The sequence below is a fragment of the Kogia breviceps genome, chromosome 3, assembly GCF_026419965.1.
Source record: "Kogia breviceps isolate mKogBre1 chromosome 3, mKogBre1 haplotype 1, whole genome shotgun sequence".
Lineage (NCBI taxonomy): Eukaryota > Metazoa > Chordata > Mammalia > Artiodactyla > Physeteridae > Kogia > Kogia breviceps.
The window spans coordinates 87,020,656-87,037,620 of record NC_081312.1 but is presented as its reverse complement, the minus strand read 5'-3'; the positions used below and the strand labels follow the sequence as shown (position 1 = coordinate 87,037,620).

Here is a 16,965-nt window from a genome sequence, read left to right as displayed (position 1 = left end):
CATTTACCAGCAGAATGACCCTGGGCAAGCCATTTTACCTCTCAGCCCCTCCATCTGAAAACCGAGTACTTACTTTACTGGGGATCAGTACAGGTTGGCCCTCTCCTCTCTGTAGAAGGGTCCCCAGATCCACCCAGGCCCAAATGATTTTCCCAGCGAGTCTCACCTCATCCTGTGTTCTCTCCCTAGCAAAGACCTATCCCTGCAAAATCCCCTATTTCCAGTACGGCCAGTACCTGTCCACAGACAAGCGGATCTGCATCCGTGCCCTGGGTGAAGAGAAGAGCAGTCCCGAGAAGACCGTGGTGAACAAGATCATCACCTTAGCCTATCCCGGCATCATGATTAATGTAGGCAAGAGCCCTGCGTGTGGCCTGAGGGCTCCTTGGGACCAGCTTGGGTTGGGGGCGGTGGGGGAGCCCCCTGAGAGCTTGCTCAGGAGAGCGGCCCCTCCTGTCCCCTGCCTCTTCTGTGGCCTCCAGGAACCTCCCACCAGGAGCAGGAGGTTTATCTGAACACACTTGGTCTCCATCCTCTTGCACCATGAGAGGCCTTATGGGTGGACCTTGAGCAGCTGCCATGGAGAGGTCGGGGAGAGACCCCTCTGTTGTGCCTCCTCTTGCTGTTGGCCTTCCCCAGGGTCAACATGAGGAAACACGGGCTCAAATGGGAGGGTCCTGAGAGGGGAAAGAGCACTGCCCGAACAAAGGTCAGCTTAGGTTTGATTTGCCATTTCCTGGCTGTGCAGAAGCCCCTGGGCTTCTGCATCTTGAACTGTCAATGATGGGATTAGACCAGATGGCCTCCAAGGACCCCTCCTTCTCTGACATTCTGGTTGGGGGGAGACTTCACAGGGCCCTTCCTGCCAGTGCTGTCTCCCCAGTGCCAAGTAGCCCCCCTGGACCCTGCTGAGTGAGCCTGGGGTGCCCCCTGGTAGGGTGTGTCTGGCAAGCCCAGCCACTGGAGTCTGTTTTAGGGAGGGTTTCCAAAGGTGCCTTCAAGTTTCCTGAGGCTACTTCCTTCTCTCTATGCCCCGAATGATCCATTGCTCTTGACTCACACACTGGTGTGAAAAGAAATCAAGCTAGTTAAGATAAGAGGGTAGGAAGGGATGGAGTCAGATTGCAAAAAAGAAGAAACAAGCAAAACTGCCAAAAAATATTCTATCCACTCAAATTATGCATGAGAATCCTTTGGGAGCTCTTGCTTATTTCACACTTGGATGAAATCCTTGGAGCAGAGGAAATATTACTGGAGACTCCCAACTCATCAGACCTTTCCATATGCTGGGTTGAGTAGAAATATTTTACACAAACATCCATACATGTATAAGTGAAGTAAAAGTTTCATGTAACAATCTCTTGTGTGATGTACACTGATATTCTCTTCTATTTCATTTTTTAAAATGTTAATGACAACCCATTAAGTTGTCCATAATTGGAAAAACACAGGCCACAGAAATCCAGCTCTTTAGGAACGGATCTAGGGAACAGTGCCCTCCATAAACACTTGGTGAACGGGGGGATGAGACTAATTCTCTGCTCCCTTCTCTCTGGATTTCCCTGTTCAGGCTTTAGGAGCAGCCATTGTGAATTGGCCGCTCTCCATACAGGTGATATTTTCAAACCCCCTCTCAGAGCAGGTTGAAGATTGTGTACTGACTGTGGAAGGAAGTGGTCTCTTTAGGAGAGAGCCCTGGGAGTGCTCCGCCCTCCCTCCCATCTTATCCTGGGCATAGCACTGTCCTTTCTGGACACAGGGAAAGGGGAGGCCTGGTTGCTGCGTGGAAAGGGACTGTGGGGTTATCATAATCCTATGGTTTTCTGACATTCTCCTTTCTCTGATGCAGCATTGGAGTCCTCAAACCCCATCACAGAGCCAGCCTCACTCTGAAGACTGTCCCCTTTAAGAGTGGCCAAAGGCAGATCCAAGCAAATCTGAGGAGCAACAAGTTTAAAGACATCAAGGGTTACAGGAATGTCTATGTAGACTTTGGGTTATAAATTCTGGGACAATAAGCTGGACATGTAGATGTTAAGCTTCAGGGAAAGAGCAAGTTCAAATGCAAGCTGTGCCATTCTCCACCCAAACAGAGGCTTCTCTGGGCTCCGACATGAGCAGCAGAGGAGATGCTGGCAATGGATGGTCCCCTGGGCCATTTGCACAGCTCCCCAGGACCCTGTTAAGGGCCCAGGGATTCCATGGTGTCCCGTCCAGAATTGTGAGATTGGCCATGCCGTCCAGAATTGTTGGACTTGGCCATGACTTACTGATCCCCAGATGTCCAGAAAAGAAGAAGACTGGCTGAGCAGCTCACTGTCACTTTGTCATTGCAATGGCTACTTCCATAGTACCAATAAACTTCAGCCTTCATTCTCATCTTTGTGCCCATACAGTCATCACTTCCCCCACAGCAGCTCCCACCTGTTCCCTGGATTCTGGGAGTCTCCTACTGTTTTTCTACCTGAGCCCCCTCACTCATTCAAGAAACATTTACTGAGTGCCTGGTATGTGCCAGGCACTGTTCTGAGTGTACAGGAGGAAGTGGTAAATAAAGCAAAGTCCCTGCCCCCCTGGAGCTTATATTCTGCTGGGGGTGGGGGAGACAGAGAATAAACATGTCAACAAATAAGGCAGGCACTTACAGATGGTGTATCAGTGTGACTGAGTTAGGAAAACAAAAGGTGTTTCTACATGCTACTATCTTTGTGACTTAGAAAAAAGTCTGGAAGATCTCTCACTTGGCCATCCTTTGAATCCCTTCCCAAATCACATCCAGGGCTTCCCTGGTGGTGCAGTGGTTGAGAGACTGCCTGCTAATGCAGGGGACATGGGTTTGAGCCCTGGTCTGGGAAGATCCCATGTGCTGCGGAGCAGCTGGGCCCGTGAGCCACAACTACTGAGCCTGCGCGTCTGGAGCCTGTGCTCCGCAACAAGAGAGGCCACAATAATGAGAGGCCCGCGCACCGCGATGAAGAGTGGCCCCCGCTTGCCACAACTAGAGAAAGCCCTCGCACAGAAACGAAGACCCAATACAGCCAAAAGTAAATAAATAATGTGGGGTTAAAAAAAATCATTAAAAAAAAAATCACATCCAAGAAGTCCCTCAGTCTTAACAGTTCCAACCCCTTGGCTGAAAGTCCACCAGTGCGTTGTGGTCTAGCATGACCCTGGGATGGCTGGGTACCAGGTAGAAAGCCAGTTGAATAATGCAGTGAGGTAGATTTTGGGTAGGGAATGAAATACTCTCAGACTTTTCTATTGGTTGCAGCTTGTGTTTATGATCCTACTGAGCACAAAGCAACTGCAAGCATTGCTTGCACAAAGCATTGCTTTGTGTCCTCTGGGACACACCCACTGTCGCTCAGCAATGGGAGAAGCTCTGCATAGACAAAGGCAGGATGCACTTGCCCTCTAGGCACTAGCTACGTGATTGAGTCAGCTGTTTAGGGTATATATTAAATGCACACATTAAATTAAAAAGTTAAATAGTTCTATTATATATGGACAAAAGGGTAAGTGCAGTCAATAAGAGAGAGAGGAGAGGATGTGGTGGGAATGACGGAGTAGGTTGTTAGCCATGCTAAAGAGAGGGCTGAGAACCAGGAGAATCCTGGCAGCATGGAGCCAGAGGCAGCCTATAATTATTTTTTCTATAATTATCATCTGACAATTATGAAAAATAGCTTAAGGAAAACATCATGGAGGGGAGCATCTTACAGAGACAATGACCTCTAAAACACTTAAGCTACCGCACTCCCAGACTCTTTCACAAATCCTGATTTCTTTTTTTTTTTTGGCTGCCCCAGAGCATGCAGGATCTTAGTTCCCCAACGAGGGATCGAGCCCCTGCCCCCTGCAGTGGACGCTCAGAGTCCTAACCCCTGGACAACCAGAGAATTCCTACAAATCCTGATTTTAACACCATATTCATTTACTGTTTTCCTCAACAAATATTCACTGAGTTTCTACTAGGGGCCAGGCCCTGAGTTAGGCACCGAGGACATAAGAAGGACCAAGACCTGCCCTCATGGAGCTCAAGTCTAAGCATATCAAGAATGAAAAATAAACAGGAGGTTACAATACAGAGGGGTGAAAACCACCATGAGGGTGAGTACGGGGTGTTGTGGGAGCGTGAGGAGGGGCAGTTAGTCCAGTCTTAGGATTGTGGATCAAGGAAGACTTCCTGGAGGGAGTGGCATTTAAGCTGAAAGCTAAAAGGCCAGGAGTTAGCCAAATAGACTCTGTGGCGTTGAAGGGTTGGGGGTGGAGTAAAGCAGTCAGGAACCGCACGTCACTGAGATGGCTAGAGATCAGAGCAGGACAGAGCAAGTTGCAGAAAAAAAATGTGGCAAGAGCCAGGGTGTGAAGAGCTTCAGGTGGCAGTCTAAGGAATTTGGACCATGATCATCTTCAGGCATCTGTTTCCTCTAAATCTTGATTCACAGTCATTGCCTGCGATGTCAATGCTTAAAGTTGATCCTATTTTGCAGAGCTGAGCAGACTTCACGTGATTTGAGAAGCACTTAAAGGACAAATAGTTCTCCATCCTCATCTGTCATAGGACCTTGCAATTTCCATCAGAGTCACTCCTTGGGGTTAAGGCCTTCCTTGAATATCAAGGTTGTCTTTCATCTATTCATTTAACATTTATGGAGTACCCATGTGTAGAATATTCTAGGCCCAGGGGATAGAGCAGTTAACAAGGCAAACAAGGTCCTCCCCCAATTCATTCTCAACTCCTAACCCCCAACCCCAGTGGAATTCAGCACTGGCAGACCTCAGAGATATTGCAGGTTTGGTTCAAGACCACTGCAATAAAGCAAATATCACAATAAAGCAAGTCACATGAATTTGGGGGTTTCCCAGTGCATATAAAAGTTATGTTTACACCATACAGTAGTCTATTAAGTGTGCAATAACATTGTATCTAAAGAAACAATGTACAGTCCTTAATTAATACTTTATTACTAAAAAATGCTAACCATTATCTGACAACACAGGGTTGCCACAAACCTTCAATTTGTAAAAAACACAATGTTTACAAAATGCATTCAAGTAAAGTGCAATAAAACGAGGTAGGTCTGTACAAAAGTCTAGCCACAGGCACAAAGGAGCCTTGTAAAGACTTGTAGATGCTGGAAATTATGAATCCCGTATGTGCTTCCACATGTTTCAATCTCACAACATCTATGAGATCAGTATTGTTATTATCCCCATTTTGTAGAAGGAAAAACTAAGTGTCAGAGAAAGTTAAGTGATTTGCTTAAGGCCTCAAAGCTTGAAAGTGACAGAGCCAGACTCAAACCTAGGTCTTCTAATTCCAAATCCAGGGTCTTTTTTTTTTTTTCCCCAGTACCACTTTCTTGCTGTAGGTATTGACATTAATAACATCATTTATCATCTATCAATCACCTTCCCCTGTACCTGCCAGTCATATGACCTACATTACATTAACTCATTCTCATAACAGTCTTGCAAGATAGATATTATAACTTCCATTTTATAGAGGAAAAACCTGAGGCACAAAAGTGTAATGGACATTCATTGATTGTTCTCACCTTTCCTTTGGTGACAGCATCCCAGCTTCTTTTGGAGGAATCCCTTTGTTCCTCCTAGTAACTCTGGTGGGTCTGTCAGCCAAGGCTCCCTGCCTTCCTCTAGCCAAAAGGTGAGCATGTGACTTACACTGGACCAGTCACTTCTCCTAGGACTTTGGCTGCAGAGGGAAGTGAGCCAGAGAAGGCAGAGACTTGGAGCTGATCCATCCTGGCAACAAAGCCCCAGAAAGAGACCATCCAGCACCTTCTGCTTCCTAGACCTCCTGAGCTGCCCTGGATTCCACCCTTCTCCTGGTTCTGAGCTTGGTCCTCCTTTTTCTATCAGTTCTAGGAGTTCCCTCAATTACTTGCATTCAAAGGGCTTTATCTGGTTCAGAGAGATTAGGTAACTTGTTTAAGATCACACAGCAAAGACATTGTGACTCCAAATTCACACTATACCATGCTGTCCAGTGCTCCTAGAAGTCTGCCCTTTGGTCCTAGGGGTGTCCTTATTAGTGCCAGAAACGAATGTGAAGTTCAAGGAAGTGGCAGAAACCCTCATTCACCACAACCCTGTAGATAACAAAAGAGGCTGGGGCTGGCAGTGTGGAAAGGGCAGGCAGCAGCAAGAGCTAGACTTTGTTTCCCAGGCCCTGCTCCTCCTTTGGTCTGTGGCATGATGCTTCAAGGCCCATTGCCCAGCGTTTCTCCCTCACCATCTGCCCACTGACTAGCAGGGAAACAACCAATGTGCAGCAAGTACTGCCTCTCTACCTGCCCATAAGACCCAACTTTTCAGTGTCTGGAAAGCACCTGGTGCCAGCTTTGGGCCTGCTGCTTTTTTAGAAGTACAGACAAAAAGAATTTGATTGCAAAGTGCTCCCAGCTTGCCTTGGACCCATAGGATGGGACCTGGCTTCAGACTGTACATGAGCACAGAGCTTCTTAAGGGGAGGCAGGCCAAGTGATGGGGATAGCAAGGGGGTTCAGTAAATGCTCGAGCTGGGACAATATGGGAATCTGTGGGAATGTAAGAAAGAGCTCTGTCATTCTTCATCAAGTTGGAGGGAGAAGGGTCAAGATTAGAAACAGAGGGGGAATGAAAGGCTGATTTTAGAAACATATTGTTTACATCCATTGTACTTGGGGATTTTCTAGTTACCTTTTGGTACTGATTTCTAGCCTAGTTCCAATGTGACTAGATTACTCTATCTGATTTTAATCCTTTGCAATTTGTTGAGACCTGTGCTGTGGACCAGAGTGTGGTCCATTTTGACAGATGTTTCATGTGCTCGAGTGTGTGTTCTGCAGTTTTGTAACGCATGTTTTTTTTGTTTGTTCTATAAAATATTAAGAGAAGTGTATTAAAATCTCCCATTATGGGACTTCCCTGGTGGCGCAGTGGTTAAGAATCTGCCTGCCAATGCAGGGGACACGGTTCAAGCCCTGGTCCGGAAAGATCCCACATGCCACGGAGCAACTAAGCCCGTGAGCCACAACTACTGAGCGGCATGCCACAGCTACTGAAACCTGCGTGCCTAGAGCCTGTGCTCCACAACAAGAGAAGCCACCGCAATGAGAAGCCTGCGCACCACAACGAAGAGTAGCCCCCACTCGCCACAACTAGAGAAAGCCCGCGCGCAGCAACAAAGACCCAACACAGCCAAAAATAAATAGATAATAAATAGATAATAAATTAATTAATAAAATATAAAATCTCTCATTATGACTGTGGATACCTATTTCTCCTTTTAATTCTGTCTGTGAGGGGGGTATATTTCTAGGAGAGGGGCTATTTAGAGGTGGGCAGGGGTTAGAGAACCACAGTAACTGTGGGGCACCTAGAGCCTTAGGCCTCAAGGAGTGAGAGGAGGCAGAGACTGTTAGAAAGAGGAGACAGAAGGAGCTTTGTGGAGAAGGCTGCCTGCCAGGAACTGACCTTTGGTGACGCTACAGGGAGGGAATCAGGAGAACTGATACTCCAACCTCGCTTTTCTCTATCCTCTAATTTTATGTTTGTGCCCCTTGTTAGGCAAAGAACGTAATGGGGGGCTAGAGGGCAGGGAGCCTTTGTGTATCATCCACACTGGTCCATCATCCAGCTTTGGGGCACAAGACAAGATGGAGAGGGGTGTAGAGTATATACAAATGGAAACTATCCAGCATAGGAAGTAACTAATCCAACCTCCTGATTTTAAAGGTACTGATCCTCAGAGGCGGAATCCTGGCCCAGAAAACCATGGGTGAGGAGCATACTTGGCCTGGGTACCAGTTCACACTCCTCTACTCTCCATGTTACCTTCTTAAAAGTGTGACTCAAACCTTAAAAAATAATTGATCTTCAAGTTAGCTGGAAATGGCCTATTTCTCATTTATGGATGGTATATTCTACAGCCACTCCTCCATGGTACAGTCTGCATTCTCCAGGAACTACTTCGTACATGCCTGCTTAGTTTATTACTGTGTTACACATTTGGCGAGTGAGTCAAGGTTCCCACAGTTTAAAGGGGCTATAATTCAGAACAAAAAAACTTACAGCAGGCATACGTATGCAAATACAATGAACCTGCAGAGTATGTCTGAAGTTCTGCAGTAAAGCCCAGCTGCTCACACACTTTGGTGTCCAGCAGGGGCACAATAAGGATAAAGAAAGTTCCTGCATCCAGAACCCCAGCTCAGCCCCTGACCTTCACAGTGAGCTGACAGACAGACCAGTCTCCCATCCTACTTAAATCCTGAAATAGCTGTGCATTGACTCACAAGTTGTTCAGGCCTGGAAAAATCCTGCAGGAAATGTTAAAAGTCATATGGTCTTTCAAGCCCTTTAAAACTGGACTGCAGAACACTTTGGCTAAGAAAAGAGTGACTCATTAAGACCCATGTTGTAGGTATTAACTGAGTTACAAATACAGAATGAAAGACCAGGAATTATGTTAATTGACTCTCAGTTTCCTTATATATTTTCAAACTTTACCCCTCTGATGGAATGAGGTGAGCTATCCAATTCTTTGGGTAATAGGCTTCTATCAAGAAAAACATTAAAAGACTATCAATGATTAATCTCACCCAGATATTAGCATTATCATTCTATATTCAAAACTAAAACAAAACAAAACAAAACAAAACAACAAACTAGGGAATCCTTGTTCAGCTTTCTAATTGATCATTTGTTCATTAAACCCATCAGTCCATAAATGTTTATTGAGCCCCTGTGTTTGCTGCTATGGGCATAACAAAAGATAACAAGGAAAGTTTGTTTGCCTGGAAATATATGCCTTCATTTGTTGGAATATATTCTCTCATATATACAATTCTAGATTAGCCATTTTTTCTTTCAGCATTTTTGAAGATCATTTCATTTATCTTCTGGCTTATATTGTTTTCATTGAGATATCATCTATTTATCTTATTTTACTACTTTGAAAGTAATATGTTTTTCTCTGGTTACTTAGAAAAGTTTTTTTTTTAATCCTGACTAGAGGGACTTCCCTGGTGGCCCAGTGGTTAAGACTCCATGCTCCCAATGCAGGGGGCCCAGGTTCGATCCCTGGTCAGGGAACTAGATCCCACATGCCACAACGAAGATCCCATATGCGGCAATGAAGATCCCATGTGCTGCAACTAAGACCACATTCAGCCAAAAAAAAGTCCTGACTAGAGTTCTTAGCACATCTTGAATTGGTGGTTTTAGTTTTGGAACGTTCTTGGCATTATCTCTTCAAACATTTCTTCTGCCCTATTCTCTTTCTCTCTCTTCTCCTCTGGGACTGCCATTTCACAGAGACTTTTCCCTCCATGCTTAATTTGACTCTCTTCTATTGATTTGTTTTCCAGTTCACCAATCTTCTCTTCTGCTGGGATTAATCTGTTTTTAAACTCATTTATGATGTTTTTAATTTTGGTTACTGTATCTGTCAATACTAGAATCTCCATTAGATTATTTACTACATATTTCAATCATCTGCCAAAATTCTGCAGATTATCATTTATTTTCTTGAATATAATAAACATATTTTCTAAAGTCTGTGATGAATAACTCTAATACCTGGATCTCCCATGGGCCTATTTCTATTGTCTATATTTTCTCTTGATTCTCAGTCATTTGGTCTTTTTTTCTGTTATGGTTGGTAATTTCTCATTGAATGCTAGATATTGTATATAAAAATCATAGAGATTAAGTCAGGTTCTGGATATCGTTAATATCCTCCAGAGAAATTTCCTTCTAGTTGGCACTTAAGGTAGGACACCATAACCCAGGCTGATTTTAAAAAGGTTTCAGCACAGACAACCAAAGCAAAAATAGACAAATGGGACTACATCAAACTTTGAAACTACTGTTCATCAAAGGACACAATCAACAGAGTGAGAAGGCAACCTATGGTTTATGAGAAAATATTTACCAATCATAACTCCGATAAGGGGCTAATATCCAGAATATATAAAGAACTCCTATAACTTAACAACAAGAATTAAATAATGCAATTTTAAAATGTCCAAAGGATTTGAATAGACATTTCTTCAAAGTTGATATACAAATGGCCAATAAGCATATGAAAAGTTGCTCCATATCACTAACTATGAGAAAAATGCAAATCCAAACTGCATTGAAGGGGCCAGAGCAGCTGGTGGCAGTAGCAGCTAGGGTCTCCTATTTTACCAGGGTGTCTATCTGCTGGACAGTAGAGAATGTGCTGAAAGCTGAGGTTCTGGGAAGATTATAAGGATGTGCTATGGGATAAAAAGGTGTGTAGAAGTCTTTGTACCTCCTTTCATGGGAGAATATTTTCCCCCAGAGTTCAGCTACGGGAGTTCTGAGGAGGTGGAGACAAGATGGTGGAATAGAAGGACTTGAGCTCACCTCCTCTCATGAAAACAGCAAAATCACAACTAACTGTTGAACAACACTTGACAGAAAAGACTGGAACGTACCCAAAAAATATTTTACATCCAAAGACAAAAAAGAAGCCACAACGAGATGGTAGGAAGAGCACATTCGCAATATAATCAAATTCCATACCTGCCTGGTGGGTGACCCACAAACTAGAAAATAATTATATTGCAGGTGTGCTCCCACAGGAGTGAGAGTTCTGAGCCCCATGTCAGGCTCCCCAGCCTGGGGGTCTGATATCGGGGGGAGGAGCCCCCAAAGCATTTGGCTTTGAAGGCTAGCAGGGCTTGATTGCAGGAACTCCACAGGACTGGGGGAAATAGAAACTCCACTCTTGGATGTTGCACATGAGGTCTCATGCGCACTAGGACCCAGGGAAAAAGCAGTGACTTTGTAGGAGCCTGGGCCAGAACTACTTGCTGGTCTTGGAGAGTCTCCCTCGGAGGTGGGGGTGGCTGTGGCTCACTGTGGGGACAAGGACACTGGTGGCGGAGGTACCGGGGAGTACCCATTGGCATGAGCTCTCCTGGAGGCTGTCATTTTGACACCAAGACCTGGCCCCACCCAACAGCCTGTAGGCTCCAGTGCTAGGATGCCTCAGGCCAAACAACCAACAGGGTGGGAATACAGCCCCACCCATCAGCAGACAGGCTACTTAAAGTCTTCCTGAGCCCCTAGCCCCCTCTAAATGCATCCTTTGACACGGTCCTGCCCACCAGACGGACCAGACCCAGCCCCACCCACCAGTGGGCAGGCACTAGTCCCTCCCAGCAGAAGGGCTGCAAAAGCCTCTAGAACCGCCTCACCTACCAGGGGGAAGACACCAGAAGCAAAGAGGAACTACAACCCTGCAGCCTGCAGGGCTTCATCTTCACCTGAAGATGAAGGAGCAAGATAAAACCCCAGAAGAACAACTAAGTGAAGTGGAGACAGGCAATCTACCCAAAAAGTATTCAGAGTAATAATAGTAAAGATACCCAAGATCTCAGAAAAAGAATGGAGACACAGACCGAGAAGATATAAGAAATGTTTAACAAAGAGTTAGAAGATACAAATAACAAACAGAGTTGAAGAAGGCAATAATTGAAATGAAAAATACACTAGGGACTTCCCTTGTGGTCCAGTGGGTAAGACTCCACACACCCAATGCAGGGAACCTGGGTTTGATCCCTGGTCGGGGAACTAGATCCCGCATGTATGCCTCAACTAAGAGTTCGCATGCCACAACTAAGAGTCCGCATGCCGCAACTAAGAAGTCCACATGCTGCAACTAAGAAGTCTGCATTCTGCAACTAAAAGACCCTGCACATGGCAGCAAAGATCCTGTGTGCCTCAACTAAGACCCAGAGCAGCCAAAATAAATAAATAATAATTTTTTTTAAAAAAAAGAAAAATGCACTAGAAGGAATCAACAACAGAATAAATGAGACAATAGCCAAGACATGGAAGTAACATGAATGTCCATCAACAGATGAATGGATAAAGAAGGTGGTACATCTATACAATGGAATACTACTCAGCCATAAAAAAGAACAAAATAATGTCATTTGCAGCAATATGGATGGACCTAAAGATTATCATACTAAGTGAAGTAAGTCAGACAGAAAGACAAATATCATATGATATCACTTATATGTGGAATCTTAAAAAAATGATACAAATGAACTTACTTACAAAACAGTAATGGACTCACAGACATAGAAAACAAACTTATGGTTACCAAAGAGGAAAGGTGGAGGGTAGGGATAAATTAGGAGTTTGGGATTAACATAAACACACTACTATATATAAAATAGATAATCAACAAGGACCTATTATATAGCACAGGGAACTCCACTCAATATTCTATAATAATCTATATGGGAAAAGATTCTGAAAAAGAATAGATATATGTGTATGTATAACTGAATCACTTTCCTGTACACCTGAAACTAACACAACATTGTAAATCAACTATACTCCAATATAAAATAAAAATTTTTTTAAAAAGGAATTTCTTAGTTCTACACAATGTTAAATGTGTCTTCAAAAAAATTTGCATCTAGAGTGGATGTGAAATACATATGATCTCTGAAAAAAAAATATTGCTTCATTGTGAGATAAATGTAATTACTCTTCAGTAATCATGTAAAATAATGAAAATTCAGTACTGTGCTATAAATACTGACAATTTTCCAATCATTTTTAATTTAATAAGGAATTATTTCAGGGCCTTTGAGTATATAACATGTCTTTCTAAAGATTAAAACTATCTTCTAGTTTATGTAGCTACCTATTCTTAGGACTTCAATATTTACTTCCCAAATATGATTCAGTATGTTTTTGAGTGAGATGGGAGGGATTATTTTTAATCTCTTTACTGTTGAGGATTCAAAAGGAATTTTTCCTTAAAACAGCTTAAATAGTTTTGTTTTTTAAAAAATTACATACTAATTAATTACAACAAAATATAAAACTTCAGAGATAAATTGTAAAAGCCATCTAAACATTTTCAGACAACTTTCTCAATATACAGGCACAGAGATACATGCATAAAATTTTATATAAATAGGCTCATATAATATGTGCAACCTTTAAGATGTTTTAGTACTTATATCTTTAAAACGAAACAAAGTATTTTACATACATGCACATATATGTATACACACATCTATGTATACACACACATAGGTGTTGCTGAGTTTTAGTATTTCATTGACTTGGAGGCATAATGTTATCTGTGGGGAGATTAAAAGCTGATAGTGCTTATATGTATATTATAGGTTTTAATAAGTTTTTTATTCGGTGCATACTATGTATTAAGATTGGTGAATTGGGAAATGTTAAAGCAAGTATTAAGATTCTACCATCTAATACAGATTATCAATACAGTAGAAGTTTTCTCATCCATTTATTCAATAATATGAGTTGAATTATTTGAGACTATATATTAAACTTATATTGTGGGCTGAACTATGATAGGCAATTAGGAATATAAAAGTAGAATGATTTGGATTTGTTGACAGTTGGGAACTGTTGGATGTACCTGATTAGAAAAGTGACATGATGAAATATATTAGGAAAGTTAATCTGGCAGTTCCATGTCATTTGAGTCAAACAAAAAGAGACAGTATAGCCTAGTGATAATATCATGGACCTTAGAATTAGAGGGACTAGGGTTCAAATTCCAACTGTGTCCAATAGAGAGACCAGAAATAAACCCACACACCTGTGGTCAATAATTTTCAACAAGGGAGGCAGGGATATACAATGGAGAAAAGACAGTCTCTTCAGCAAGTGGTATTGGGATAACTGGACAGCCACATGTAAATCAAAGAAGTTAAAACATTCCCTCACATCATATACAAAAAGGAACTCAAAATGGCTTAAAGACTTAAACATAAGTGGATGGACATAGAGTCTGTCATACAGAGTGAAGTAAGTCAGAAAGAGAAAAACAAGTATCGTATATTAACGCATACATGCGGAATCTAGAAAAATGGTACATATGAACTTATTTGCAGGGCAGGAATAGAGACACAGACATAGAGAATGGACATGTGGACACGGCGGGGTAAGAGGGGTGGGATGAATTGGGAGATTGGGATTGACATATATACACTACCATGTGTAAAATAGATAGCTAATGGGAACCTGCTGTATAGCACAGGGAGCTCAGCTCAGTGCTGTGTGGTGACCTAGATGGGTGGAATGGGGGGTGGGGTGGGAGGGAGATATAAGAGGGTGGGGATATATGTATACATATAGCTGATTCACTTCGTTGTACTGCAGAAACTAACACAATATTGTAAAGCAACTATACCCCAATTTAAAAAAAAAAAAGACTTAAACATCAGACATGACACCATAAAACTCCCAGAAGAGAACATAGGCAACATGTTCTCTGACATAAATCGTACCAATGTTTTCATAGGTCAGTCAGGCAGTAGATATAAAAACAAAAATAGGGCTTCCCTGGTGGCGCAGTGGTTGAGGGTCCGCCTGCCGATGCAGGGGACACAGGTTCGTGCCCCGGTCCGGGAAGATCCCACATGCCGCGGGGCGGCTGGGCCCGTGAGCCATGGCTGCTGAGCCTGCGCGTCCGGAGCCTGTGCTCCGCAACGGGAGAGGCCACAAGAGTGAGAGGCCTGCATACCGCAAAAAACACACAAAAAAACAAGTAAAAACAAAAAAGTCTGTCCCCACCGGGCAGACTCACGCACACTTCAGTTTAGGGGCCTTCACGCTCTCCTCAACCCTTTGAAGAGGGGCCCCGTCCCCCCAGTTAGGATTCCAACCCCGGGCGCGGCCGGGGTGGGTAGAGACACAGACTTGCCTTGTCCAGGGCCCGAGTCAGAGGGGGCGGCCGTGCGCATCTGAGATGAGGCCCGGGTCCTGCCCTCGCGGAGCGGGCGAGGCCAGCTGGTGCACGGGACCCTTGGTGGCCTGGCCCGAGACCCCCTCTCTGCTTCCGCCTCAGTTTACAGAAGCAAGGTTAGCTGCGTAGGTGGCTGTGCTCGTATTTCTGCGTAAAAGCGCTCACTACGTGCCAGGCCCTCCCCCTGGGAGGGCTTTTCAGCGCCGCTAGGAGGTCTCCTTGGAAACCCGGCCCTAATGTGATCCCCCCCCCGCGTCGGCTGAGTGCAGGCCCGCGGGCTGGACTCAGCGGGGCTAGGACGTGGGTGTCGAGCCGTAGAAAATGACCTGTGGGGAAGCTGAGGGGAACAGGCCCACTCGGTGCCGGCACTCAGCCTTCCGCGTTTGGCGACGAATTGGAGCACCCTGGGTCCCCCAGCAGGTGTATCTGGGGACCAACCCGGAGAGTCGCCACCATTTTCTAGTTGAACCTCCTTGGGCCTCAGTTTCCTCTTCTGCAAAATGAGGGCAGCACAGCGTCCGCCTCCAGGATCACTGACCAAGCCCCACTGCGCCCCCTCGGTCCCTGTCACGGGGCCTGACCCCGGAAAGTGCCCCTGAGAAGGGAGAAGGCCTCCCTTCTGCTTTTGCTTCTCTTAGAACTGATTCTTCCCCTCGTGGGAATATGGGTTCATGCAGGACCGTTCCCGGTGAAAGTCTCCCCACCACCAACACGGCTGCCTTCAGAGCGTCTCCCCAACACGACACTGGCCACCCCCCGAGTCCCTTGGACATGTCGGTGGGGAGCCTGGGTCAGCTTGGGGTCGCAAACACGCTGCGCCCGTCTGTCCTTCGTATGTCCTCCGGTGCACGTTACAGCTCTGCCTGAGGAGGTGAGGGGTCAGCCAGACACACGTGAAAGAAACCCTAAGACAATAACAGCTTAAACTTAGGGGCCTGGAGGTGTCTACCTCGTTGGCCCTGCATCCGGTCGGCAGGAAGGAGGGCCTGGGGCTGCAGGGGGTTGGGGTGGGCGGCACCCAGTCGGACCTGGGACCCTGGTGTGGAGCAAAGCCTTGAAATGGCCAGAGGGGAACATGGGGCTGCCAGAGTGGAGAGTGAGCAAGCCTTTTTAATTTTAATAAAATGGCTTATTCTATGACTATATAGGGATAGGTATCTTTAACTTTTACGTTTTCTTTATCCCTCGTCCCGAAAGAAAGCAGAGTTCAGTGTTCTGGGACAGCCCCACAGTGTACAGGGATCACAAATCAGGAATCCTTTCCTCAAAAGAGTGAACGTCTGTATTCTTAGAACCAGAAAAATAAATCCCGTCCCTCACAAGCTCAAAAAGAAAAAAAAAAAAGAGAGAGAGAGAGAGAAAGAAATATTACCTCACACCCATTCAGATGACTAATATGAAAAACAGGAACGTAATGAGTATTAATGGGAATGTGGAGAAGCTGGAACTCATGCATTGTTGGTGGGATTGTAAAATGCCGCAACCACTTCAATAGAACTACCATATTATCCAGCAATCCCACTTCTGGGTATATAGCCAAAAGAATTGAAAGTAGGGTCTTGAAGGGATCTTTGCACACTCATGTTCATAGCAATATTCACAGTAGCCGAGAGGTGGAAGCAACCTAAATGTCTATCAATGGATGACTGGATAATCAAAATGTGGTATATACGTAACAATGGAATGCTATGCAGTCTTTAAAAAAGAAAGAAATCCTGTCACATGCTACAACATGGATGAACCTTGAGGGCATTATGCTGAGTGAAATAAGCCAGTCACAAAAGGATAAATACAATATGATTCCACTTACATGAAGTATCTAAATTAGTCAAATTAATGATACAGAAAGTAGAATGATCGTTACCAGAGCCTGAGGGAAGGGGGCAAAGTGGAGCTGTGTTTAATGGGTATAGAGTTTCAGTTTTGCAAGATGGAAATGTTCTGGTGATCTCTTTCACAACAATGTAAACATACTTAACACTACTGTATACTTACAAATGGTTAAGATGATAAATTTTATGATATATATTTTCTATCACGATAAAAATTTTTTAAACCATTCTATGCTGTTCCAACATTTAGAACCTTATTAGATAAATAATAGTGATAATAGCATCCATAACAATGTCAGCAGGAGTAAAAATTTCCATTGAATGAGAGCCTAAAAATAATTAAAA

The 16,965-nt window shown here is 44.2% G+C and overlaps 1 protein-coding gene across 1 annotated transcript in view; it reads left to right on the top strand.

Moving 5' to 3' along the window:
• The window catches only part of TGM5 (transglutaminase 5), a 28,410-nt gene extending 26,407 nt beyond the window's left edge, over positions 1 to 2,003 (top strand). Inside the window, 3 exon segments of the mRNA XM_067030697.1 lie at positions 190 to 350; positions 1,571 to 1,701; positions 1,850 to 2,003. Coding sequence (XP_066886798.1) covers positions 190 to 350; positions 1,571 to 1,701; positions 1,850 to 2,003 — 446 coding nt within the window.
• Positions 2,004 to 16,965: the final 14,962 nt, after the last annotated feature.